Genomic DNA, 26,027 nt, shown 5'->3' with positions numbered 1-26,027 from the left:
GGCCAGCGCGGCCGCGGGCCAATGGGCGCGCGCGCACCCCGGAGTGTTCTAGAAGGGGCGGACGGGGAGGCGGGGCCTGAGGCTCGCCCCGCCCCGGCCGGCCCAACGCGGAGCGGAGCGGAGCGGCGGCCATGGCGGTGAAGGCGCTCAACCCCAAGGCCGAGGTGGCCCGCGCTCAGGCGGCGCTGGCGGTGAACATCAGCGCGGCCCGCGGGCTCCAGGACGTGCTGAGGACCAACCTGGGCCCCAAGGGCACCATGAAAATGTGAGGGAACCCCCCCGCACCTCTCGTCGGGGTCGGGGTTGGGATTGGGGCGGGCGGCCATAGGGGAAGCGTGAGGAGCAAGATGGGGGGGGGGGGGGGGGGGGGGCGAGGCTCCTGTGGGACCGGGACGGTTTTCCTGCCTCCGCCATGCGGCGGGGAACAAAGGCGGGAGCCGCCCGGATCGGGTGGGGCTGAATGAATGGAGAGGGAGCGGTGCGGGCCTGGGGCCGGGCACGTGTGGCGGGGCCGGGGGTTGGGCCGCTCACCCGCCTTGTGTCGCCCGCAGGCTGGTGTCGGGAGCGGGAGACATCAAGCTGACCAAAGATGGCAACGTGCTGCTGCAGGAAATGGTGAGCTTGGCCCGGCGGGGGTGGGAACTTTGGGGAGCCGTGGGGGGACCTGGGAGGTGGGGCAGGAACCTGCTGGTATTGCTTTTGAGCGCCTGTGGCTGAGCGGGCACCGCGTCCCCAGCTGCCCCCAGCCCGCATTTCTGTGGTGTTTACCCCTGTGCATCGAGGCCAAAATGTGCCTTGGAAGGAAGGTAAAGAAGTAAGTGCAACTCGGTTGATGTTGGATGAAGTTTGTATGCCAATTTGGCAATTTAAAAGGAAGCATGAACAGTTGAAATAATGATGTTGGCGCTTTTGTCGCCTTCGGCAAGCATGCTTCTATTGTGCTTGAGCACTAAGACACCTGCGTTCACCACTGGTGCACGGCTTGCAAAGCGTTTAAATCTGGGTGATGGATGCAGCTCATAGCACTTCTAGGTCGAATCTGGGGATGCATCAGTTTCCCCACTGCAGGGGTGAAGATTACAGGAGGGTTGGTGCCGTCCCACCGCTCGCCCCATGGGCTCTCCCGTGATGGTGACTGGTGGCATGGCAGGGCCTACTGTGGGCCCTGTGTCCCCGGGCTGGTGGGGCTGAACACGGGATGTTGGTGCGTGTGGAGTATTATACTCCACTAGCTGTCTGTTGTAATTCAGCATCAAGTATTGAGATTAATATGCACAGTGATCTGGCAGATAGGAAAAAAAAATCGTTAAATCGGTTCTTTCACAGTAGAGGTAGTACTTTAAAGAAAATAACGATAAAAAGCTAAACAACCATATAAATGGTCCCACTGGATTTTATCTCACTCTAGTACAGTTACTAAGCACCAGCTTTTTCAAATGTGGATAGTGTTCTGTAGGTTCCAAGGCCTGTGTTCATAACCTATGTTAACATACTCTTCAGGCAGCTACTGGAGATGCTAAGCAATATGTGTGTTTTTTATATTAAAACTTCTGTAAGTAGCCTAAGGTCATGTGTGGTGTCTGTGAAGTTTGGCCAGACAAGCGTGATGCTTAAGGCTGGAACACCAGTTGTACTACTTAGCAGAGGAACTGGCAAGAAACAAAGTAATTGAGTGTTCTTTAGTTTCATAAGAATGAATAAAATAAACTGCCAAAGTAATAGCAAGCCAGTTAGGGTATGTGCAACACTGATCATGCAGATTCCTAAATTAGGTCTAAATACGCTGGTTCTAGTGCCAGCAACAGTCTAGTTGTGATGGTGCATCCTTTGCCTAAAGGAGAAAAGGACTCTGTCAAGCTTATAATGAGTTTAGGATTAGTTTGGCTCTTAGCACTAAACATTTTTGTGTATAGATGTATAATCTGAGGGGGGAACTAGTATTATATGGATTAATTCACTCAATTTATTATCAAAGTAATTGTTGTTGTTAATTGGCATTATTTATTGAAACCTACTGAGTTGACATGAATCATGGAAACGTCAACTAGTCCAAAAAATATTTAATTTTGTTTAGCTGATTTCAGATTGCTTTCTTCCTGTACCAGTGCAGTAAGACTTACTGCTCGGCTGCTTCTTTTTGTTTAGCAAATACAACACCCCACAGCCTCCTTGATAGCAAAAGTAGCAACGGCGCAAGATGACATCACTGGAGATGGTACCACTTCAAATGTCTTGATCATTGGAGAGCTCTTAAAGCAGGCAGATCTCTATATTTCCGAGGTATGTATGCAGTATTTCTTTTGTAGGTGAGCAAATTAAAAGCTTCATCTGAGACCATTCAACTTGTATTGTTTAATGCTTAATACTCTTAAGTCAAACATGAAAATTTATATCTGTTTCTGCTTCAAATGACTGCATCACAGAACTTGTAAAATAGGGAAGAGCTGGAGAGGAGCACTTAAAGACTTGTTCACAATCAAAACTACTTACTGTGGATACTATAGCTTTTAATAAGGTTTTATCTAATACCTCCTGTTACTTCTCTCTGTGTGAGTTAAACCACTTCTTTTACTTGTATGTTAACAAGGAGATCCTACCTGATAGTAGGTATTTTGGATACTATAAGTTGCAGAATATTTTACATTGCACAGTGAACACCCAAGTGCTCTTTGTAGTTCCCTTGGTTTCAATTCTGTGCTAGAATAATCTGTACTTTTCCTCTGCATTGGAAGGATTTGCATTCCTTTTACATGTATTCAGAAGGACAGTACATTTTCTTACCTTGTAGGATGCGTATTCCCTATGTTTTGACTTTACATGGAATGTTGAAACCACAGATTCTATTTGGGAAAAAGTACTGTTTTGTTTTCTATTGTCTAATGATTTCTCTTTCTTCCCTTGCACTAGGGTTTGCACCCTAGAATAGTAGCAGAAGGATTTGAGATTGCAAAGGAGAAGGCACTTGAAGTTTTGGAGCAGGTCAAAGTAACCAAGGAAATGGACAGGGAGACCCTTATAGATGTTGCCAGAACATCCCTCCGTACTAAAGTTCATACCGAGCTTGCTGACATCCTAACAGAGGTAAGCTTATGTGTCTCTTCTGCTTCTTTTTGTGTGAAGAGGTCCAGGTTTTAAAGTGCTGTGATTATTACTTGAGTGAAGGGTGAATGGAAAGATGTGAGCTAGTGCTTTGGAAGCCTAATGGTCCTTTTGGGCTTTTTTTCCCTCCCCTCTATTCCAGGCTGTAGTGGATTCTGTTTTGACAGTCAGAAAACCCGATGAGCCTATTGACCTCCACATGGTGGAGATTATGGAGATGAAGCACAAATCAGAAACTGACACAACGTAAGTAATGAGTATCCTCGAGCTTCAGTTTAATGGTGCCCTGAGGTTTGGCTAGTCTGTGGGTTTTTGTTTTCTTTTTAGAAGAACATGGGTGTCCTAAAGCTAACAATGGAAAAGTTTTGGGGGAAGTGGTGAAAGAAAGGCAGAAATACAGATTTCAGTCATAAATTACCTAGGTAGCAGCAATTTCCCAGTCACTGAATTTGATTCCCTGGCGAGAGATTTTTTTGAGTAGCAGAGTAATACTAGCTTAGGCTTTTATATAGCAACATTGAATAAATTGTTTTTGTAATAGTGTCTGTGACTCAGTTATGTTTTAGGCTTGTATCTGTTCATTACAAGTACAAAATAACATTCGATAAATGGAAACTCGATTGTGTTCATCTAGTTGGATATTCTGTAGGTTTTGTATTTATCTCAGTGGCATGGATGAATTCTGCACTAGCTTTCCTCAGTAGCTAATGCAGTCAGACACTATGCCAGAATAAATTCCCTTTTCACACTGATTGGGATGCTCTTTATATGAGGATGGGCGTGCCCTTGGAAGTGGGATACATAATCATTGTTTACTCCCAACACAGGCAATTCATGTTGGACCAGTTGCACTATAAATTCTCTGAATAGTTTGCATTTCCATGAAATGTGTATCTTTGACACGCAAAATGCTTTTTAATCTTTCAGACTGATTAGGGGGCTGGTTTTGGATCATGGTGCTCGTCATCCTGACATGAAGAAAAGAGTGGAAGATGCTTATGTTCTTACTTGCAATGTATCTCTAGAATATGAGAAAACGTAAGTACACAGCAACAAGGTGAGGAGCAGAAAATGTTCCTGTCTTAAAAGACTTATTTAAGGTGTGCTTAAGTAAGAATCAGAAGGACTGTACAGGCTCTTCCAGAACGAGGTGGTTAGCATAGAAGGTGGAATAGAAGAGATGATGCTCCTTCTGCAGCCCTTTTTTGGAAAAGGGAAGCTGGTGGGTGAGAGAATGTCTATGAGAGGCAGAGCCTCATAGTGATTTTTACTTTGTGTTTTGTTGAAGAAAAGCTGGAAGTACTTCCTTTCTTGAGCATAACTTTGTGTTGTCGAGCGAACATCTAAATACACTTCAGAGTTTGCTCAGTTGCAAGTGGAAAAGCTCTGAACTAGAAATCAGGAACAGCTACATGTTGCATGCTGGTTGTGGGGGTTGTTCTTGTTTGATTTGTTGTTTGGGTTTTTTTTTGTTTTTTTTGTTTGTTTTTATTAGAATGTAGCTGAGAAGATTGATTCTTTAAGCTTAAGTTTATTTTTACAGCACAGAGGATAGTTGTCTCACTGTTTTGTTTTGTTTTTCTTCTACAGAGAGGTGAGCTCTGGATTCTTCTATAAAAGTGCTGAAGAGAGAGAGAAACTAGTGAAAGCAGAAAGAAAGTTCATCGAAGACAGAGTGAACAAAATCGTAGACTTGAAAAGAAGAGTCTGTGGCGATTCAGATAAAGGATTTATTGTGATCAACCAGAAGGTGAGATGAAGGGTATAACTAACTAGAAAAAGTGATTTGAAATGCTGGCTTTCTTGGCAAGCTCTGTGGTGTTTGACTCACTTTGTACAGTTCTTCAGACAGAAATAGGTAAATTTAGGCTGATGTACTTTTGAATATATGCATACAGTTCTTACTTGAGATCTCTGAGCCTTGAGGAAGAACTTATTAATATCAGACAAGAGAGGGTGTTTTTACCTTTTTCTTTAGTCTGATGTTCACTTTGTTTCCAGGGAATTGACCCATTTTCGTTGGATGCACTTGCAAAAGAAGGAATAGTTGCTTTGCGGAGAGCTAAGAGGAGGAACATGGAAAGGTCAGTTCCTGGGGAGAGGAGTGGGTAAAATAACTTGTTCCTCCAAGCTCAAACTGAGTCAAGTCTGGCTTGAATCCAGCTTTAAGGACTTGTGCTAAAAAGTCCACTTCAATCTCTCCCTCTCTTACTGGTGTAACTTAGGGTAGTTTGTACAAGCCATAGAAGTGTCAGTTCAGCACACTGGGTGGTGCAGGAATTTGAGCTATCCATGTGCTTCAAATGTAGACACCTGTAGAGGAGTCTTAATTCTGCCAGCTTGTTTTTGCAAAGAGCTCTTTCATGAACAGAAGCAAACTGTTCCAAGCTTGGAAGTATGGTGTTCTGCATGCTTAAACACTATTGTTATGTTAGTGACTTCAGATTTTACTTAACAGAAAGCAGGTGCTAAACTGTACGTATTCTCTCTCAGACTGACCCTTGCATGTGGTGGTACTGCCATGAACTCTGTGGAGGATCTCACTCCTGACTGTCTGGGACATGCAGGGCTTGTCTACGAGTACACACTGGTGAGTACGACGAAGCGTCCAGGTGAAGGCAGAATAAATGTGCCTCACTTGATGCCAGATTTTCTTTTGCCTTGATATGTCTGTGCATGGATTTCTCTTAAGAGTTTTACGAGCTATACTGGAGCATGAATAAAGGCTGGTGGCATTTCACATCTCAGTGTCCACTTGTATGTGAACATCTACCTGGATATTTGCTCTTGTCATATTGTATTTTCCTGTTATTTCCATATTGTGCTTTTAATACCCGTAAAACAGAAAAACAGAAAGGAGGTTCTGCTTCTCATCACTTCTTGAAGTTCTCTTAGTGCAGAACGGATCTGAAAGTGTCTGTTCAGTTTTGGGGGTTTTTTTATTACATGTGTATGTTGATTAAGCAAATGTATGACATGAATACATAACCCTGTTTACAGGGTGAAGAGAAATACACCTTCATTGAGAAATGTGACAACCCCCGCTCTGTTACCCTGTTGATCAGGGGACCCAATAAGCATACGCTCACACAAATCAAGGATGCAGTAAGAGATGGTCTGCGTGCTGTTAAAAACGCTATTGAGGATGGTAAGTCTCTGCTCTATTTAGTGATGTTAAGGATCTTCTGGTGAAACTCCTCTCAAAATTAGTGAATTTTGCATTGGCTTCCTTGGTATCCAGTGCAGTCAGACACCAAGCTAAGGGTATTTCAATGTGAAGTGCTTTTAGTTACTGTTATTTCACCTTGTATTTTACAAGTCGTTGATAATTGTGTAAGTACTTAACTGATCAGATACGAGCTGTCTTTTTAAGGATGAGGGAAGAGATCAAACTACACTAAAATGAACAGTGTAAATTGGAACTTACTGTGAAGTCTCAATATCGAGTTTTGCCTTGCAGGGTGTGTGGTTCCAGGAGCAGGTGCCCTAGAAGTGGCGGTAGCTAATGCTCTTGTTAAACATAAGCCTAATGTAAAAGGAAGAGCCCAGCTTGGAGTTCAGGCTTTTGCTGATGCTCTGCTCATCATTCCTAAGGTATAAGGAGCTGCTGAATAAAGTGGCTTTAAAGCACACTAAGACCCCTTGCTTTTTCTGCTGGAGGTGCCTTTCAGTTAACAGCATGAAATAATGTCTCTGTTCTCTTCAAGGTTCTTGCTCAGAACTCTGGGTATGATCCCCAGGAAGCACTGGTGAAGGTTCAGGCAGAGCACGCAGAATCGGGGCAACTCATTGGAGTTGATCTGAACACTGGTAAGAACTGTCTAAAATAATGGGATGATGCTCTAGTAAGAAACTGTCGTGGCTCAGCTCTGAATGCAGAAAGCTTTACCTTTTTTTTCATAAAAAGCTGTGCAAAATCCCTTGGCAGATGTTATTTAAAAACTTTTACTTCTTTTGTAGGTGAGCCAATGGTAGCTGCAGCAGCTGGAATCTGGGATAATTATAATGTCAAAAAGCAACTGCTTCATTCATGGTAAATGTTACAGCATTTTCACTTTAAATAGCAAGGACTGTTTGATCATTGAAATTGGTGATAGAGTAATGTGGAATCGAGGGATCCCACATAGAGGAAGCTGTCCTGAAAGGCAGAAATGATGCTGAGTCGTCTTTGAACTATGTCAAGACCGTTATTCTAACATTATTTATTTAATATTTTTAGCACGGTGATCGCTAGCAACATTCTCTTGGTGGATGAAATTATGCGAGCTGGAATGTCCTCTCTTAAAGGCTGAACTGGATCTGCTGTTGCCGACGTGGGTCAGCTCCAGTGGTGCCCCAGGGAATGTCTAAGAAATCCCCCTGAAGGCGCTCTTTTCTTAGCCGGGGTGGATTTTCTCAGCAACGGAAGTTACTCTGCTGTAACTGCAGCCCCTCTTCAGTAAACATGGCCATGCAAAATATTAGCAGCTTGTTCAAATATTCGGCTCTCAAAATCAGTTATTTATTTTTAATTTCACTGAAGTGTACAACTGAAGTTGCTTTCCTTTTTACCCAATAAACTGTTATGTTCTGTGCTTTATATGTGTTGGTTATTTAAAACTTTACCTTCCTTGGGCCAGGAGCTCTGCAGATGCTGCTCACAGCCTGAGCAAGCAGGGGTGGGCTAGAGCTGTGCAGGTTGTGGCTCCTAGCTCTGCCAGCTGGGCTTCACTCCCCATTCCCAGGGCCCTGCCTTCCTGCTCTTGGAGTGGCTGTGAAAATATTGCTCCGGGCTCTGCTGCGGCAGGAGCAGGGGTTCAGACCTGGAATTTGTTCACTGTAAAGCTGTACTAAGACAAGTGCTTCATAGTTTTGTAGTTGCTTACAAATAAAGCTGAGTTAACTCACTGCGGAGTGAAGTGTGGGAAAAGACCTGGTGCATAGTGTTGTCCTTTATATAAAAGGATTTTTTTAAAAGATTTTTAATGCTGTTCCTGATCTGTTAAAGGATTTATGGACAACCACTACTGCACCAGGTGGTCTAGGCAGAACTGCATCCAAGCCTACCCCAGCGAGGCGGCTGGGTTTATGGGAGGGGAGCAGGCTCCTGCAGTCTTACATGATTTTCCCTAATCTTGGTTGTGCTTTTGTTAAGAGAAGGGTCCCGTGTGGCTGGATGAATGGAAAAAAAAAAAAAAAACACAAAAAAACAGCACGACCAAAAAAAACAACACCACCACACAGCCCCCCCCCTCAAAAAAAAAAAAAAGAACAAAACAAAAAAAAAAAAATTAACCCCAGAAAACTCCTTTTGCACGTGAAACGCTTCACTGCCCCAAGGCAGGGTGGGGGGTTGTTGCTGGCCCCGGTAGCAGGAGGCTCCTCGCGAGCGGAGGCGAAATTCTGTGTAACGGCCGTGTTAGGGAAGTATCCCTGCCCTTAGATAACAACCCCGCCCCTCACTAACCCTAAAACACGCGTGACCCCGCCGCGCCGCCCACGCGTGGCAGCCTGCCCGCCGCGGGGCCGGGCTGGGCCCGCCCTCCCGGGGCGCAGCGGCCCGGAAGCACTTCCGCGAGCCCGCAGCGGTTCCGGGTGGGAGCCCCGCGGAGCCGCCGCGTGCCCCGCCCGGGGATGGCGCTGGCGCTGCTGGCCTGGGGCGGGGTGCTGGGCTGCAGCCGCGCTCTGCGGGGTGAGGGCGGGAGCCGGTGCTGCTTCTGCCGCTCCCTCTGCCTTCCAAATCAGTGGGGTTCTTCCCTGCCTAGCTTCCCTTTCTTCTAACTGCAGCAAGCCATGAATTTCAAGGAGCTGCCTTGCTGATTTCACCTAACTTGAGGGCGTTCCTTTCCCGAGAGAGACACTGAAAATGGGGCTTTTAAAATATTTTAAGCTTGTTATCAAAAAAATGCAGACTTACACAAATGCTAATCATAGTTGCTTACTGTATTGCACCCTACCTCCGGTACATAAAGTGGCTTTTTTGGCAAATAATTCATACAGTCATGTGCGGTCGTGTTTAAAGATAAAAATTCTCATACCGAATTTCTTCACTTTTAGCGTTTGGAAATAATGAAGACATGGTGCAGCTGCCTGGCGGGAAGTTTCAGATGGGATTCAGTTCCCTGGAGAAGAGAAATGAAGAGGGGCCTGTCAGGGAGGTGACAGTGAAGCCATTTGCTGTCGACAAGTACCCCGTCACAAACAGGGATTTCAGGTAAGGGCGGTGATTTGGGGTTTCGGTAGCTCAGGCAACTGCGGGGAGGACATGGATGTTGGTGCTGGGTCTTTTGGGGCTGGTTCTTGTGGTCTGAAAGCCAGTGGTTGGATGCTCCCAGCACTTTCATTAGAACAAAAAAATGTGTCTGTCAGTAATAAATCACCTCTATGGGTACAAGCTGAACCATCCTTCCTGTGTAGCTTGTAAACATGCTTCTTCCCCCCTCCTTTTCTTCTTCCCCCCTCCTTTTCTTCTTCCCCCCTCCTTTTCTTCTTCCCCCCTCCTTTTCTTCTTCCCCCCTCCTTTTCTTCTTCCCCCCTCCTTTTCTTCTTCCCCCCTCCTTTTCTTCTTCCCCCCTCCTTTTCTTCTTCCCCCCTCCTTTTCTTCTTCCCCCCTCCTTTTCTTCTTCCCCCCTCCTTTTCTTCTTCCCCCCTCCTTTTCTTCTTCCCCCCTCCTTTTCTTCTTCCCCCCTCCTTTTCTTCTTCCCCCTCCTTTTCTTCTTCCCCCCTCCTTTTCTTCTTCCCCCCTCCTTTTCTTCTTCCCCCCTCCTTTTCTTCTTCCCCCCTCCTTTTCTTCTTCCCCCCTCCTTTTCTTCTTCCCCCCTCCTTTTCTTCTTCCCCCCTCCTTTTCTTCTTCCCCCCTCCTTTTCTTCTTCCCCCCTCCTTTTCTTCTTCCCCCCTCCTTTTCTTCTTCCCCCCTCCTTTTCTTCTTCCCCCCTCCTTTTCTTCTTCCCCCCTCCTTTTCTTCTTCCCCCCTCCTTTTCTTCTTCCCCCCTCCTTTTCTTCTTCCCCCCTCCTTTTCTTCTTCCCCCCTCCTTTTCTTCTTCCCCCCTCCTTTTCTTCTTCCCCCCTCCTTTTCTTCTTCCCCCCTCCTTTTCTTCTTCCCCCCTCCTTTTCTTCTTCCCCCCTCCTTTTCTTCTTCCCCCCTCCTTTTCTTCTTCCCCCCTCCTTTTCTTCTTCCCCCCTCCTTTTCTTCTTCCCCCCTCCTTTTCTTCTTCCCCCCTCCTTTTCTTCTTCCCCCCTCCTTTTCTTCTTCCCCCCTCCTTTTCTTCTTCCCCCCTCCTTTTCTTCTTCCCCCCTCCTTTTCTTCTTCCCCCCTCCTTTTCTTCTTCCCCCCTCCTTTTCTTCTTCCCCCCTCCTTTTCTTCTTCCCCCCTCCTTTTCTTCTTCCCCCCTCCTTTTCTTCTTCCCCCCTCCTTTTCTTCTTCCCCCCTCCTTTTCTTCTTCCCCCCTCCTTTTCTTCTTCCCCCCTCCTTTTCTTCTTCCCCCCTCCTTTTCTTCTTCCCCCCTCCTTTTCTTCTTCCCCCCTCCTTTTCTTCTTCCCCCCTCCTTTTCTTCTTCCCCCCTCCTTTTCTTCTTCCCCCCTCCTTTTCTTCTTCCCCCCTCCTTTTCTTCTTCCCCCCTCCTTTTCTTCTTCCCCCCTCCTTTTCTTCTTCCCCCCTCCTTTTCTTCTTCCCCCCTCCTTTTCTTCTTCCCCCCTCCTTTTCTTCTTCCCCCCTCCTTTTCTTCTTCCCCCCTCCTTTTCTTCTTCCCCCCTCCTTTTCTTCTTCCCCCCTCCTTTTCTTCTTCCCCCCTCCTTTTCTTCTTCCCCCCTCCTTTTCTTCTTCCCCCCTCCTTTTCTTCTTCCCCCCTCCTTTTCTTCTTCCCCCCTCCTTTTCTTCTTCCCCCCTCCTTTTCTTCTTCCCCCCTCCTTTTCTTCTTCCCCCCTCCTTTTCTTCTTCCCCCCTCCTTTTCTTCTTCCCCCCTCCTTTTCTTCTTCCCCCCTCCTTTTCTTCTTCCCCCCTCCTTTTCTTCTTCCCCCCTCCTTTTCTTCTTCCCCCCTCCTTTTCTTCTTCCCCCCTCCTTTTCTTCTTCCCCCCTCCTTTTCTTCTTCCCCCCTCCTTTTCTTCTTCCCCCCTCCTTTTCTTCTTCCCCCCTCCTTTTCTTCTTCCCCCCTCCTTTTCTTCTTCCCCCCTCCTTTTCTTCTTCCCCCCTCCTTTTCTTCTTCCCCCCTCCTTTTCTTCTCTTTTCCATGCAAACACACTTTTTCATGTGTCTTTTTCTTACTAATAGGGCTGTACAGCTTCAGGTTTCAGGTTCCTATAGGTTCAATATCCATTTGTAAACACCTGACTATTCCATGTATTTTATAGAATCCCTTGTACAGAGCACTGATAAATGCACTGGTGGAAATGGAAATGCCTTTATTTGCCTGGCTGAGCCCTTGTTGGTTAAAAAGAGCCAACGCTTCCACACACCAGTAACTGCCCAGCAACACACAGTAATGACAATTACTGCAATTTAGGCGATTGGGGAACAAATGGGACAGAAGGAGGGTGAGATTATTCAGCAGTATGTGACATTCTTTTGCATTTTGGGGACATATAACTAACAGCAGCCATAGGTTTTAGTGGCTTTTAAGGGATTTTTGATCTGTGCAATTTTTACGTTTTATGGAAGACCAGAGTGCAAGGTGAGTTTACCTGCATATGTAACATAAAACCTATCAGATCTGTGAACAGATGCAAATTGGACTGCTTTATCTGTTAACTCTATATCAAACCAACTTGAACTGTGCTGGGGAGGAGCTGGGACTCTGCAGATGGGGTGTCTGTAGGTCGTGTACGTTTTGCCTTGCTCTGAACTTGTTGCATGTGCAGATTGCTGTATTTGGTCATGCGACTCCTGAAGAACTCCTACCCAGACCCCTGAGTGTGTTGTGTTTATGCCAGGGAGTTTGTTAGAGAAAAGAAATACAAAACAGAAGCAGAAGCATTTGGCTGGAGCTTTGTCTTTGAGGATTTCGTATCTGAAGAGCTGAAAAAAAAAGTCACCCAAAAACTGGAGGTAAATCTAAATCCCATGGGGATGAATTTCAGTGATGTTGATGGAGATGGTATGTCTGATCACCCCCCTGTCTGACCTCTCTGTTTTAAGTTAAAAAAAAAAGAAACAGGAGAAGAGACTCTTGCCGGTATTGCCTTTCCACTGAGTAGCAGCTACCTCTCAGTGCAGAGCCTGGCCATTTTGCAGTGTTTTTTCTTTAGTCTTGGGTTGTTTTGCTTCGGAAACTAACAGCAGGGTTGAGTCTGGCTTGATTTGCATCCTCTGCAAACACTGTCAGACTTGACTCGTGAAATGCTCCAGCGAGCTGGGAGAGAGCAAAGCGCATTTCAAAGTACTTTATTAATCAAACTTTAAAATAGAAAAACTAAACAGCATGGATCTCTTGATCCATTTTCACTTTTAAAAGCAGACACCTTTATTCTGTTGGAAAGCATTATCAAAATGCCTGTGAAAACCCAGCTCAAACTGCAGCGTTTAACCACTTCCAGACTTACAAGCACTTTTCATTACACACACTGCTGTAGGATGGTGGTGGGGATGTGTCACCAGTTCAGCTTTAATCTGGTGTTGCTTCTTTTCCCAGTCTGCCCCTTGGTGGCTGCCCATCGAGAAGGCTTTTTGGCGACAGGTGAGTAAAAATCAAGTGCAGTGAGTCCTCTCTGTGCTGGGAGCATGAAGGTGTTAGTGTGTGTGCTGAACCTTGTTGACTGAAAATAGAGGAAAAAAAGCAGCATTTCTGGTTGCTGCACATTCCCTGCCTTGGCCTGTTCTGTCCTTTAGTCCCTTTTTAATTGAAAAGTTTATAAAATCAATTAAAACCTTTTTGATGCAATTCTTCCCAGCCCTCGGGTCCTGGCTCCAGCATAAAGGACAGGCTGGATTATCCGGTGCTGCACGTGAGCTGGAACGACGCGCGAGCGTTCTGTGCCTGGAAAGGGAAGAGGCTCCTGGCAGAGGAGGAGTGGGAATTTGCTGCCAGGGGAGGACTGGAGCGTATGTACCACAAGCTCTGACCTTTTTGCAAACTGAGGCACTGAGTAATGTTAGTTCTACCAGTTCTAAACCTCTATCCAGGGATGTTTTCAGAGGCTAATCTGGGGGGGCTGAACCACCTTTTTTGGCCTAGGAATCAAAATAGTAATAATATAGGGAGAAATGGCTTGTCTGTGGTCTTAATGTTTGGGGCAAGGAGTGACCCACCTGTCTCCACACATTGATGGTGGCATAAAGCAGGCGCTGGGATGACTGGGGGGACCATGGGACTCCCTGGTGTGAGTGATGGGAAAGTTGTTCTTGAAAGATGAGTAAATGGGAAGCTGTTGCTGATTCCCATCTCTCCTTCCCTCCCTGGCAGTGTCTGTAGGGATTAGACCGTCAAGCTGCATTCATATAACCACTGTCAGTGTCCTGAGCTGAGCAGAAAAGGACAGTCATAAAAGCTTGGTTAAAAATAGGCAAATGCAGAGGCTGGAGTGACACAGGGGTAATAGGTGTCTCTTCCTCTTTGGCAGAAAGGGTGTATCCCTGGGGAAACAAGTTTCAGCCGAACCGTACAAATCTGTGGCAGGTAAGGTCCTAAAAATCATCCCATCTATGCTGAGCTCTTCTGAGGGCGGCATTTAACTCGCCCGCAGAGTGTGCGTGGCTGCCTGAGCAGGCTGCATGGTCCTGGGAAGCAATGCAGACTTACTGCAGGTTACCAAAATTCAGCTCCTGGTGCATTAGCCAAAATATCCTTAGAGGGAGCAAATGCAGCCCAGCTTCCCTTGGGAAATCAGGATTTCAATGCTTCCAGAAATTTGTACATAAGTTTGTCTGAAAAGGAGGTTGAGAGAACTTTAGATAATTGATCTCCTCTCTCAGACAGAAATGCTGCATAGAGTTAAATTTACAACAGAGAGTTATTTCCATTATTTAAGAGTAACACAGTCCTGTGAAGAGCAGCACTTTGTGTCATCTCCACGGCAGGTCTTTGCTCAGAGTTATCTTTCTTCCCACAGGGTGATTTCCCAAGGGTCGACACAGCTGAAGATGGTTATCACGGCGTCTCGCCAGTGGCAGCATTCCCTCCTCAGAACAACTATGGTATGGAGTGGGCATCCCTGCCCTGGTTTTGGGGATGGCATCTGCTTCCTAAATTAACACTAATTATAAAAGCCTGTAGTTGTGGCAGACTTGCTGTCATGGTTTGGGCTGGAATAGAGTTAATGTTTCTTTTTGGTAACTAGAATAGTGCTGTGTTTTGGATTCAGCATTGGGTTAGGTATGAGAAGAATGCTGATAGCACACTGATGTTTTTGGCTGCTGCTGAGATTTCAAGGACTCTCCGACTCCCCATGTCCTGCCCGTGCACAAGGGCACAAGAAGCAGCGAGGGAGCACGGCCAGAGCACCAGACCCAAATTGGACAATGAAATATTCCATATCATGTAACTTCATGCTTATAGAGGCATGCATATAGAGGAGGGGTGGTCGGGAAGGGGCTCTCTCTCACTTCCAGGATTGCGATTGCAGGATCTTGGTATTTCAGGATCGCTAGCCGGGAATGGGCTGGGTATTGGTCAGTGGGTGGTAAGAAATTGCATTGTGCATTGCCCGTTTATATTTTCTATTACTGACATTGTTTTATTACCATTATTGAACTGTTTCTATCTCAACCTGCGAGTCTCCCTTTACCCCTCCAATTCCCGCCCCCATTCCCAGGTGCGAGGGGAGGGTGGGTGAGTGGCTGTGGGGTGTTTGGCTGCTGACCAGGCTCCAACCACGACACTTTCAGAGATGATGGGGGATCATGTCAGCATCTTGATAGAATAACCGAGCCCAGCAAAAGCATTGATGGTTGTTACTGAAGTTGGCTGATGTGTACCTGGTACACTTCAATCCATCAAACCAGCCCTTGCTTTTAATTAGAAGCTGGTTATTTTGCACTTCAGTGTGATTTACCTGAAAATCCTAAGCATGTTGTTTTCACGGCAGCAGATGGGAAACAAGACACATTAAAGGTCCAGTTGTAAACTGGGGCTGATTTGAAATACTGTAAAGAGCTCCTGGTTCCCAGTCTCACCATTAAACCACATCCCTGCAGTGATGCTTTGAATGTTGCACCCCCTTCCCATACACCAAAGTGCTTTTGCAGCCCTTGTGAATGTGTTCTCATAATCCTGATGCAAAACCTTCTGTGTTTCAGGGCTCTATGACCTGCTGGGTAACACCTGGGAGTGGACTGCATCGGAGTACCTGACTCCGGGGCCGTCATCGAGGCAGCGTGCTCAGAACATGCAGGTCCTGAGAGGTGCCTCATGGATTGACACCGCAGATGGATCTGCAAACCATAAAGCTCGTGTTACTACCAGGTAGGTCTGGGCAATGCCCAGGTGCTGTTCTGCAAAGATTTCTTCTGGCTTGGTTGTAGAAGAGGAGGGGGTTTATCTTAAAATATATTTGTCTCTTCCTACACAGTTTTTCTGAGAAGCAGTTAGTAAAACATAGTGCAAATACTGCTAAAAATTTTACTGCTATAAATATATTCCTAATTGTTTCTCAAATCATGTGTATTTTCCATCAAGTGTTTAGAATTAAATGCTTTTCTTTAAGTTATTCAAGGGAAGTGGAAGATGTTTCTAGTCTGTTACATTAAATGATGTAAGTGGTCACATCAAATTATGTAAGCATTAATTACGAAGTATCCCTAATTTTGAGTCTTTTTTTCCCTGTGAGAATGGGGAACACACCAGACTCAGCCTCTGACAACCTCAGCTTCCGCTGTGCTGCCGACGTCCCGCCTGTCAGGGCTGAGAAAAGCCGGACCAAACCCGAGCTCTGAGGTCACCAGGGAAGACTGGAAGGCATTTTCTCCTGTGGAGATGAACAGTAACCTCCAGCAGTCACTTTCATTAAACCCAGGCACTTTTAAAAATTAAAAATAAATACTTTCAGCTAAGACTCCTTTCTGCATGGGGACGTCTGGGCAGGAGCAGTGATTGGGAAGGGCAGGCAGGGTGGTTTGTCTCTAACGTCCTTTTCATGTGGTGGATATTACAGCTTTCCTGCTGGTGTCCATTTGCAATAAGCAGAGGGGTGCATGTATGTGGGACCAGGCCAGAGCTGCTCTGACCTCCAGCGCCAGCAAACACCCACAGCCCCCTTGGGACCGCCAGCATGGCGCTGCCGTGAGGGGCAGCTGCTGGGGGGGAGTGATGGGGCACGTCCCTGGAAGGGGGACTCGTACATCAGTCCCCGTCTCCTTGGGAAGTCCCAGCTTTGTACCATCTGCTGAGCCTTCCCAGAAGTAAAACAAAGCACCTTTATTGACCCTTAAGCAGTGGCAAAATGATGAGCGCGCTCATTTTTAAGTGCACAGATAACACAACCCAGTGACCTACCTCTCCCAGGTTATAATCAGCATAAAGGCTACAAACCAACTGTGCACAAGCTCTGTCACCAAACCTGATGGGACCCGGAGCCCTGAGGACATGGGTGGGTGAGGACACCCCTCCGGGCACTGCTCATCCCTCTTCCACCCACAATTGCCCCCAAAAGGTTCCTGCTCCAGTGCGGGGTGAGCGGTCCCTGGTGGGAGCTGTGGCTAATTCCATCTCTGTTAGAGGTGGCTTCTCCAAACCCATCCCTTACAGCAGGACGTAACCCGGGGGTAAGTCACAGCTGTCTGCTGGCTTTGCATTTGCACTTGACATGAGGCCAGCCATATCTCTAAGAAAAAGCAAAAGAAATCAGTTGGTTTTCAAAGATTTTACTTGCCTTACTTCTTGAGCAAACTCATCAGCTTACGCAGCGGCGATCAAAACAGCCCTTCCTCGGCTGCCAGGGTCAGCAAAATGGCCTTGCAGGTGTTCTCGAAGAGGGCGGCTCTGTTCTGCGCCTCCCCCTTCTTCACCCAGTGCCGGTAGGTCCTGAAGGCACAGGCGTCGATCAGCTTGCGGATGGGCTTCAGGGCGTACGGGTCCCGCACCACCAGCTCCCTGGTGACCGACTTGACCAGCCGGTACTGGTAGTAAATACGGACCGATGCCAGGACGGTCAGGCAGATCACCTGCAGCACGAAGGGAACAGGCTGGAATTTGTGGTCAGTCCCAAAATGGGACCAGCCCAGCCCCAACGCATCCCACATGGCTGTTACCCATGTGGAGGGGTCGGGAGGGAGCCCAACTCCTGGCGCAGGTATTGAGTCCCGTGTGAGCAGTACGGGCTTTTTCCAAATGGGCCCTTAACATCAAAACCACAGGTCAGTCCTAAATGTGTCACCTAACACCGCTACGGGTACCTTTGAACTGCCCTAAGGGCTGACTATAGGGGAGGGAAAGGATTTCTTTATCAACTTTTGCATCATTTGATGCAGTCATGTTATGTCACACTCATCAATTTCCCCTTAGAAGGGGAATTTTTAATTTTTTCAAACTATTTGCAGGGGAGGCAGGCTTTTTCCTTATTTAACCCTCTTCTGTTTAAAAGCCCTTAGGAAGTACCAGAAAGTAAGCGAAATAGTGCTTGGAGAAGGGTCTCCACCCAGGCTGCCACATCCTGCCAAAGCCCAGGTCCACCAGCCTTCTTGAACTCTCAGTTTCTCCCAGTTCAGCTGGGAAACTCATCCCACTGCTCAGCTCCTGAGTCCCGGGTTGGGGTGCTGAGACACCTCTGTACCCCACCTCACCTTGAATTTCCGGAAAGGGCTGAAGTGCCGAACCTCCTCCACGTCGTACTGCTGGAAGAAGGGGTGGGCCAGTGCCTCGCCGGCTGTGTACCGCTGCCGTGGGTCCACCACCAGGAACCGGGAGATCTGTAGGAAGGCACCAGATCAACCTGGGGTATCCCTGGTGTCTGCAAACCAACCTCCCCCCACCAAGGTTTTCCCGTCCCCAAACACCTACCAGGTCCTTAACAGTGTCCGAGCGGTCGTCCCACTCTGGGGAGCCGAACTGGTAGTCCCCATTCATGATCATCCGTAGCATCAGCATCTGCTTGCGATGCCAGAAGGGAGGCGAGCCGGCCAGCAAGGTGTACATGATCACCCCGGTGCTCCACCTGCGGGCAGCCCAGCCAGACCCTCCAGCCCCAGGCAGCACCCCGGGGGTACCCGGCCAGACCCACGCCCCAAGGACGGCTCGGTGCCTCCCCACAACCAGGATATGCTGGGCTACATGTGGCTTTGCCTCCCTGGAAAACCAGGAGGAAACTGCCCTGCATGGTGTCTGATGAGGGCGGCTGAGCTCACTGCTGAGGCTCGTTAGCTCTGATGGGTAATAAGGAGCGGGGGGCTGCCCTGCTGGGGAGGGGTTTGGGGTTTCTGAGTTGAGCTGCTTTTCTGGATCCTGCAGGAGGAAGCTGTGAGCTGGAGGTATTTGCCTTTCTTGGGTTTCTTTAGGGGATGGAGAAGGTCTGGGAGGGTGGGACACTGATGCCAGTGAGTCTGGATGCTCTGGGCCTGTGTCAGCTAAGGCCATGGCGTGCAAAGTGTCCTGATGTGGTAGTTAACGGAGGTATCTTTAAACTGAAAAAGGGATGAAGTGCTCTGGTGTGTTTCAAGCGGTTGGTTACACCTCTGCTTCAGACCTGAGCCTGAAGCCCCCAGAGATGGTGGCAAAGTCCCTGCGGGGCTCTAATGGGCTCTCCTGAGCTGGCTACTCTCTCAGTGGCTCCCTTGCGTTCATGTCTTGCTACAGGGTGTGTTTAAAAAGCCCTGTGTCTTAGAGACCAGCCGGAGTTGATTTTTATGAACAGAAAATTTCCCCCCTTCCTGATAGGGCAAAACAGGGAGTTGGGCTTGTCCTCAAGCTGCTTCTTCCCCAGCTCTGTGCCAGAGCCTCCTGGTCACCAGGACAGCCCCTGAGGTTGTCTTTCGGTGCGTAATTTAATTCCTTACAAACACTCAAATGAGTCCCCATGTGCACAACTCTCACTGTTCCTCAAACCACGTGTGTTTTGGGAGCAGCCCGAGGGGTAAGGTGGGAGGCAGGCATCTCACTCACATGTCAACCTCTTTCCCGTAGCCTTGGTGCTCGTCGTCCATGGAGCACTGCAGGATCTCAGGGGCCAGGTAGCCAGGTGTGCCACAGATCTCTGCGAACACAGGGCAGAGCACCCTCCTGAGCTGCCCAGGAGGGTTTGTGCCATCCCCACCCACCCCCGAGCAGTCAATGACGGGGAGTCTGGATCCAGATGGGATCTTTGAAGTGATGAGCTCACAGAGAGGAACTGCAACTCGTGTACATCTTGCTGGTGACTTGTCTTGGTGAATTATAGTGGCTAAAAAGTGAGTGAAGAGAGAGGATGCTGGTGGGAGGGGATGCCTGTTGTTGGTTATGTGGGCCTTTGCAGGGTAGGAGTTAGGAAAAACCCTTAATGTTGGGCAGTAAATGGATGGAGGTAATGAGGAACAATTGGAGGAAAAAAGAAGTGAAAAGACTAGGAAGATTTTCCTATTGGGCAGCAATTCCTTCACAGCAAGGAGAATGGTGTGGAGGCTGTGTGCAGGCAAAGCCTGGCTCATGAATGAGCAGGAGGGTACTCCAAGGTGGCAGTCTGCACCCACAGCACCAAGACTGGCCCCAAGGAGACAACGGGGCTGGAGAGACTGCACCGACTCGCTGTGGGCACTGCAGCAACAGGGTGGCCACGGGCCAGCCCGGCATCTCCCACACCTCACTGTCCTCCTACCTTTGAGCTTCTCGTTCTCATGCAGCTGGCAGGAAAAGCCAAAGTCCGTCAGCTTAATGTTCATGTCATCATCCAGGAGGATGTTCTCTGGCTTCAGGTCCCGGTGGACGATGTTGATGGAGTGGAGGTACTGGATCACTTCCAGCAGCGCGCGCATGATCTTCCTGGGGGTGGGTGACAGCATTTCTCCTAGCCTCAACGCCCACCGGCACTGCGCTCCCGGGGATGGGGACAAGGACAGGGACCACACCACTTATCCCCTATGTCTGAGCGCAGGGGCACAGCCCGGGGTGCTGTGCCCAGCGTCACGGTCATCCTCTGAACCCACACTCTGCTTTTCCAACATGATTTTCAGCCATCTGCATCTGGTCTTACCTGGTTTCCTTCTCGCTCAAGGTGACTTTCTCAGTGAGGTAGTCAAAGAGCTCCCCTCTCTTCATCCTGCACATGGGAGGGAAAACAGAGGCAGGCAGCGGCTGAGCTGCAATGGCAAACCTGCCCCGAGCCCCTGGGGAGGATCGCTTGAGGGTTGCTGCCCCTTAACAGCCCAGGGCACCCATTGCAAAAGATGATGAGCCAACTTGTTAATAAAAAGGAGTAAAAATGCCTCTATCTTGCCACAAAGCATCAGGCAGGAGGAGGAAAGGCTGTCCCTGGAGAGGGTAGGTTTCAGATGGGACAGGGACAAGGCTCTCCTGGTGCCAATCCCCTTCGCTGACATCCATCATGCTGCCCCAGTATCAGGAGTTGGGGCGTCACATGCACCCTGGTCCCACTGGGCATATAAATAACCCACAGGGATGCCTGATGGCTCCCACCAAAGGTTACGGGGAAACCTGAGCAGTGCTGAGCCGCTGACAGAGCGGAAACACTGGTGGTGGCAAAACTGCAATGAGCTGGCTCATAGCAACCAAGGTTCATTTCTACCTTAAGCAAGAGCTGGTTGTCCCCCAGCTTTACCCCCCACTCGGGCCATAAAAATCTGGGGCGAGTGTTGGTTGGTGGCCATCTGCAGAGTGAGAATGGGCTTGGGGAGATGGTGATGGGAAATCTGGTACTCACAGGTCAAACACCAAGAAGAAGAAGGTGCTGGATTCATAGCTGTCCTTCAGCTGGACTGCAATAAAACACAGGGGCTGTGAGCACGGAGTATAGCATGTTCCTGTCCATTAATGGACTAAAAATTGCTGATCTAACTGTTAATTGAATTAATGAGGAGTTGATCTTCACTAGTGTTTTGGTTGGAAGACAACCTGGGCAGTGTGGGCACTGCTGGCACGTGTGCGGAGGTAGCACAAACGATGCTCTAAGCAGGTACCCTGTGTCGTGTTAGGACCATCGGAGGTCTGACCCTCCAGGAATGTCACCCCAAAAACCCTTCCTGGGAACACCTTGAAGAATAAATGGGGCAGAAAGCCCCCTTGCCCTGATGCTCAGAGCCTGACTTACTGACGTTGGGGTGGCCTGAGACTTTCCGGAGAATGTCGATCTCTTTAGTGGTGGCTTCTCGCAGTTCCTGTACCTCCTTGGGGGATATGTTACCTGCCGTGATGTCGATAATCTTCACAGCATATTCCTGCTGGGTGGTTTTGTGAATGCACCGACGGACGACGCTGCTCACCCCCCTGTCAGGGACAACACAGACAAGATGGGGGTTTCCATTCCTTCTCGTCCAGCCCGACTTTGCGGCTGTGCCACTGCCACCTGGGCTGGTTGGTATTTTCATGCACGAATGAGTCTCACTCGTTACCCTGTCTTGGTGGGACGGAAGATTTTGAGCTGATGGAAAGTGCTGCTTCATGCTATTTTTAACCCCATGCCATTATGGGCCCTGTTCGTATCAGATTGCCAGGGGATACTGTTCCTATCAGGTACTGGTGTGTGTGAAACCACACTTTGCTGTGGTTTCAAAAATAAGCTTTACCTGCCCAAAATCTCCTTTGGCTCATATTTTTCATAAAACTCCTTGGATGAGTTCCAGTCCGGTAGATCCTCTTCCTTGGTCATCTCTGGCTCCTGTCTGGCTGCACTTTGGGCTCGTTTGCTGGCAGAAAGGGGCTGCAAGGAGAAAAGAGCAAGGATGGGTACTCACTGCACCCAGGGCAGGAGCAGGGACCTGCCCCACCCTTGATTCCCCCCCAGAGGCGAAAACATTGAGCTGGAGGAGAAGGGAAGAAGAGGAGGATGATCCTAGATCACAGACCAAAGGGGATGTTTCACTGGTTGGAAAAGCAAAGCTTTGCCCTTGGGACCCTGTGGAGATCCCACTGAGAACAGGAGGAACACCGCTGGATCTCCTGTAGCCTGGCTGTCCCCAGGGGCAGAAGCAGCCTGGCTGAGGCCACGGCTTTGGGAAGTACTGGAGCACCTCAAAACCTCATCCCTTCCTGCTGAGCACCCACACCCAGCTTGCAGGGCCTCATCCTCCAGCTCCTACCACGGGCTAAGGCTACACCATGCTTCTCCCAATTCCTCCCATCTGGGTAAGCAATTTAACTAATTTTTTCGAGTCTGCCATCAAAGCCGTGCAGGGAGAGCACAGGGACAGTGCTGGCAGGGGAGGCAGCAGCTGAGCTGCACCTTAAGCTCACCTGGGTGCAAAAGCGTACGGTAGCAAGGCAGTGCTGGCAAGGCAGGTCCAAAGGTCCCCAGCAGCAGCAGCCTCCAGAAATGTCACCCCACGCTGACAACACCCAAAGACCCCTGTGAAGCCTTGAAATCTGCCTTGTTTTTGGTTTTTTTTTTATTTATTCTTTTTTTCCTAATTATTTTTAAGATGACAAAGTTGTCTGGAATGGTTTGGCTGAGAACAAGAAGGAAAAAAAAAATGGTGTTTAAAGTGAACCAAAAAGGACTAAGGAGGGAAGATGGGATGGGAAGGGTTGGTGAAGCAGCGTGGGGGGCTCAGTGGGTCGGGGTGCAGGCAGGGGACCGGGTGTCTGGGGACAGCCAGTGCCATGTGGGGTCAGCCAGGGCCAGGCCAGCCTGAGGACAGTGTACACACGTACAGCTGCCAGCAGTCTCCTAAACTCCCAAAAGGCTTTTGTTCCGTTTATTTTTTCCATTTTGGGGGGGGGTTTCTTTGGTGTGTGCTACCACTGCTGGAGGAGGAGCGGCATAACAAGATTTTGATAGAGGGGGGAAAAAAAATCAGTAGTCCTGATTCCTAATTTTCACCGGCATTTCCCTTTAAGCCCTGGGAACTGGACGTCCTCAGCTTGTTCCTGCACCTGGCATTGCTGAAACACTGACTGTCCGGGGCCAGCTGCTTCACAAAAGTACATGGAGACCAAGCAGTTAGCATGGAAAGCAGCTCCTATAAGCTTGGGCAGCAAAACTGTCACTTTGAGGTGACAGTTTGTGGCTGGGGGAAGGATAATTGGTGGTCAGTAAAGCCCTGATACTGCAGGTTTTCCTTTGCCCTTCTCTCTGAGGCAGCAGTAACTCTGTCAGGACGCTCCCAGGCAGGTTTGCATCTCTAAATACATTTAAATCTTATTAAAGTGTATCTGTCCTGACCTGGTTATCAGGAGTGATGCTGTGTTTCAGGTGTCTGTCTGCTGCTGGGAGGGACATCTAACGAGGGCTGAAACATTTCTAAACAGCCATGAGTTGGATTTAATTTATATAATTTTAGCTGTTGGAAATACTGCAAACCAAGTCAGGGCTGAAGTTATAAATGAAAGGCAGAATAGGGAGTAGGGAAAAGAAAATTTCTCCAAGGTGGGGGAGAATCAACAACTGTTGGGTTTTTTTTGTTGTTGTTTTTTTTGTTTTGTTTTGGTTTTTTTTTATGGAAGCTGAAAATCAAAGTCCTGGGGGTTGGTGGTGAAGGAAGGACTGGAGGCTGTGGAGCATTGCCAGAAGCCCGGGTCTGTGTGCTGCCTTCTGGGAGGGAAGAGCCCAGGAATTCGTTTAAAACATCCTGATTTTATATAAGCAGCTGGTACAGAGCACTAACAGGATAAGCCGGTTTTATTATCAGAGCTCTACGAGCTCCATGGGGGGAAAGGGGGTCGGGGTGAGGAGAGGTTTCTGTCTTGGAGCAGAGACGGGGGAAAGCAAACCAGGACATTGCCGCCCGGCGTGTTGCTGTGAATCAGGGCTTTAAGTGTTTGCCTTGGTAAATATTCAATAACATGCAACTATTTATTGAGATAAAAGTGGAAAGCCCCAGCTAAAGTCAGCTTTTAGGTCAGCACGGGAGTGCCCACCCCCCCCCGCCCCCCCAAACCCCGCAGCAGCAACCCCGGCGGAGCCCACCCCCCCACCCCCCCACACACACACCACCCCCTCCCCGGGAGGGTGTTTCTGCCCCGGAATCTCCCGCTTGGGCGAGCAAAACCGAGCAAGGAGCCAGCGCAGCTCCGGGGCAACCAGCAAATAAGACACAAAAGCAGAAAAAAAAAAAAACAACATACAACCAAACAAACAAATCATGCTTAATCCTAAAAGCAAGCTTTCCGGGGTCGCTAAACACCCCCGCCGGGTCCGAAATCCTCCCCGCCCTACGAGCACCGTCTCCTGAAGCCGGTTCCCTCCCCAGGCGGGGCTCCGGGCCGGGCGGCCTCACCTGGCTGCGGGCAGCCGGGCCCCGGCACCGCGGATCCGGCCGGGCCGGGCCGAGCCCTGGGCGCTGCGGGGCGGCCGCTCGCTCGGGGCTGCCCCGTTCCGCTCCTGCCGAGCCAAAAATAAACCGCCGAGAGACTTGGCGGGCGCGTTGGGCCGCGGCTGGAAGCGAGCGGCTCCGCGGCCGTGGGTGATGGGGGGAGCCGTGGGTGTGGGGGTGTGTGTGTGGGGGGGGAGCGGAAGATCCGCGCAGCAGCGCGGAGGTTCGGGGACTTCCTCCGAGGCACCGCCAGCCTTTAACCCTTCCCTGCGCGGGGCTGGCGCAGCCCCGGAGGTAAAGGGTCGGTTTGGGGTCGTGTCCGAGCCGCCGATGCTGCCTCTGTGTGGGCGTGTTTGGCTCGCCCGGATCCCTGCGTGGTCGGGTCCCTCCTCCCGGCTTTCTTGCGTGGGTTGTTGCTTTTCAACCACCGCGAGTTGCAAACTGCTCTACCGGCCGCGCTGTGCTTTCTTTCCCCAAAGTCGAAAGTGCATCTCCCTGCCTGCTCCTGAAAAGCGTTTTAGGGATGTTTGCTGCAAACTCCGCAGCAGCCCAGCGTGGGCATTTCTGACCCAAACCGCTTTTATTTCTTTTCACCAGGACAGTGAAACACCTGGCAACCAAGAGGCGAGCTCGATCAGTAAAGCTGCTCGTGTCACCAGCAAAGGTAGCCAGCCGTGCTCTCATCCCCCACGCCTGAGGCAACCCTTCCCCATTTTGAATACTTATTTTATCTTTTCACTTTCAGGATCTGCAGATGAGAATTGAAGACTTTTAGGAACAGGCAGAACCAACAGTGCTAAAGCAGTTCAGGAAAAACAGGGCATGCCATGAGAGTATTTCTAAAGTATTAGACTTTTTTAGTGTGAGGTTATTCCCTGCCACACTCCCCCCAGTACTTGCAATCACTTTGCTGTGCAGGGTTTACAGCGCAGCTGGGTGCTGGCTCTGTGGGCTCCAGGGATTTTAGCAGGGCATGAGCTGGCTGCTCCCTCTCATGGAAAAAGGAGGGTTTGCACTTTGCATCAGTAAATACTTTTTAAATGGCGATTATTTTTTCCTTCATGTGGCAGCAGGAGCTTTGTCACTTGCCTGAGGCAGGTGCGAGGAGGAAAAGGCCACACCGTCTGCGAGCAGCCAGGCCCCATCTCACATTTCAGTGCACAACTCCTGTCACAAGATGGAGAAAGAAAAAAGCCTCCAGCCCTGGCTTGTGTTATTGGGAACTGCGAGTCCCACTGCAAGACTGTGTTATCTTAGAAGTGCACAGCTGCCTGATAGTGCATAGGCTTGAGCAGCTAACGGCCTAGCACCAAGATCCTCTCTGAGCAGAGGGAAGGTATTTCTCAGAATCTCTTGAATCCAAATACAGAGCTTGTTTTTAAGAATATGACAGGATTCCCTTAAGGAAGTGAGACCTGCTGCATGCAAAATAGTGTGGAGTCAGACACAGCCTTCCTTGTCGCTGCATATTTTAGTCAGCAGAAGTTGCCCATGGGGTTCAAATGCTCAAGCAGGAGACGTCTGGCAAGCAGAGCTAACCGCTGGGCTACAAACACTCAACTCCTGTAGCTCCGGCCCTTCGGGCACCAGCCCTGCCAAGAACACAGAAGCCTGCCAAAATCAGTTCTC

At 49.0% G+C, this 26,027-nt stretch overlaps 3 protein-coding genes and 2 non-coding genes across 8 annotated transcripts; 4 read left to right on the top strand and 1 right to left on the bottom strand.

Moving 5' to 3' along the window:
• The first annotated feature begins 45 nt into the window (after window positions 1–45).
• CCT6A (chaperonin containing TCP1 subunit 6A) lies at window positions 46–7,678 on the top strand. Its single transcript, XM_033003300.2, has 14 exons — window positions 46–265; window positions 552–615; window positions 2,146–2,280; window positions 2,908–3,081; window positions 3,242–3,345; window positions 4,027–4,137; window positions 4,690–4,849; window positions 5,101–5,183; window positions 5,593–5,689; window positions 6,100–6,247; window positions 6,560–6,693; window positions 6,807–6,909; window positions 7,060–7,132; window positions 7,319–7,678. Exons 1-14 carry the CDS (start codon window positions 132–134, stop codon window positions 7,389–7,391), a joined length of 1,593 nt encoding a protein of 530 aa, XP_032859191.2. The 5' UTR covers window positions 46–131; the 3' UTR covers window positions 7,392–7,678.
• Window positions 2,644–2,775, top strand: LOC116964599. Its single transcript, XR_004408816.1, has one exon. It is a non-coding gene; the product is annotated as a small nucleolar RNA SNORA22 (small nucleolar RNA).
• On the top strand, window positions 3,769–3,902 carry LOC116964596. The gene has a single exon (XR_004408815.1). It is a non-coding gene; the product is annotated as a small nucleolar RNA SNORA15 (small nucleolar RNA).
• A 969-nt stretch (window positions 7,679–8,647) lies between the features above and the next one.
• On the top strand, window positions 8,648–16,060 carry SUMF2 (sulfatase modifying factor 2). 2 transcript variants are annotated; one of them, XM_033003502.2, is made up of 9 exons: window positions 8,648–8,770; window positions 9,136–9,292; window positions 12,005–12,119; window positions 12,703–12,747; window positions 12,962–13,112; window positions 13,631–13,686; window positions 14,120–14,204; window positions 15,306–15,471; window positions 15,836–16,060. In XM_033003502.2, exons 1-9 carry the CDS (start codon window positions 8,713–8,715, stop codon window positions 15,939–15,941), a joined length of 939 nt encoding a protein of 312 aa, XP_032859393.2. In that variant the 5' UTR covers window positions 8,648–8,712; the 3' UTR covers window positions 15,942–16,060. The 2 variants fall into 2 exon arrangements, with proteins under 2 accessions (XP_032859393.2, XP_032859401.1); XM_033003510.1 differs by lacking the exon at window positions 8,648–8,770 and adding an exon at window positions 8,783–9,040.
• PHKG1 (phosphorylase kinase catalytic subunit gamma 1) lies at window positions 15,891–24,742 on the bottom strand. 3 transcript variants are annotated; one of them, XM_042791689.1, is made up of 11 exons: window positions 24,363–24,742; window positions 21,714–21,847; window positions 21,239–21,414; window positions 20,852–20,906; window positions 20,165–20,230; window positions 19,790–19,953; window positions 19,102–19,192; window positions 18,004–18,157; window positions 17,787–17,912; window positions 16,877–17,168; window positions 15,891–15,973 (listed from the first exon to the last, which is right to left on the bottom strand). In XM_042791689.1, exons 2-10 carry the CDS (start codon window positions 21,794–21,796, stop codon window positions 16,917–16,919), a joined length of 1,167 nt encoding a protein of 388 aa, XP_042647623.1. In that variant the 5' UTR covers window positions 21,797–21,847; window positions 24,363–24,742; the 3' UTR covers window positions 15,891–15,973; window positions 16,877–16,916. The 3 variants fall into 3 exon arrangements, with proteins under 3 accessions (XP_042647623.1, XP_042647624.1, XP_042647622.1); XM_042791690.1 differs by lacking the exon at window positions 15,891–15,973 and adding an exon at window positions 22,381–22,592 and having other exon boundaries at window positions 16,853–17,168; XM_042791688.1 differs by lacking the exon at window positions 15,891–15,973 and having other exon boundaries at window positions 16,853–17,168.
• Window positions 24,743–26,027: the final 1,285 nt, after the last annotated feature.

This window comes from Tyto alba, unplaced genomic scaffold (genome assembly GCF_018691265.1).
Source record: "Tyto alba isolate M040663 unplaced genomic scaffold, T.alba_DEE_v4.0 Super-Scaffold_19, whole genome shotgun sequence".
Taxonomy (NCBI): Eukaryota; Metazoa; Chordata; class Aves; order Strigiformes; family Tytonidae; genus Tyto; species Tyto alba.
This window is presented reverse-complemented; position numbering and strand designations above follow the sequence as displayed.

Excerpts from the sequence above, each read along its gene's own strand:
- SUMF2 (XM_033003502.2), top strand. The coding sequence starts at position 8,713 with ATGGCGCTGGCGCTGCTGGCCTGGGGCGGGGTGCTGGGCTGCAGCCGC. Across the intron at positions 13,113-13,630 it reads TGCCAGGGGAGGACTGGAGC|AAAGGGTGTATCCCTGGGGA; the intron begins GTATGTACCACA and ends CCTCTTTGGCAG. Across the intron at positions 13,687-14,119 it reads ACCGTACAAATCTGTGGCAG|GGTGATTTCCCAAGGGTCGA; the intron begins GTAAGGTCCTAA and ends TTCTTCCCACAG.
- CCT6A (XM_033003300.2), top strand. The coding sequence starts at position 132 with ATGGCGGTGAAGGCGCTCAACCCCAAGGCCGAGGTGGCCCGCGCTCAG. Across the intron at positions 4,850-5,100 it reads TTATTGTGATCAACCAGAAG|GGAATTGACCCATTTTCGTT; the intron begins GTGAGATGAAGG and ends CTTTGTTTCCAG. Across the intron at positions 5,690-6,099 it reads TTGTCTACGAGTACACACTG|GGTGAAGAGAAATACACCTT; the intron begins GTGAGTACGACG and ends CCCTGTTTACAG.
- PHKG1 (XM_042791689.1), bottom strand. The coding sequence starts at position 21,796 with ATGACCAAGGAAGAGGATCTACCGGACTGGAACTCATCCAAGGAGTTT. Across the intron at positions 17,913-18,003 it reads CGGACACTGTTAAGGACCTG|ATCTCCCGGTTCCTGGTGGT; the intron begins GTAGGTGTTTGG and ends GCCTTCCTACAG. Across the intron at positions 17,169-17,786 it reads GCCCTTTCCGGAAATTCAAG|GTGATCTGCCTGACCGTCCT; the intron begins GTGAGGTGGGGT and ends TTCGTGCTGCAG.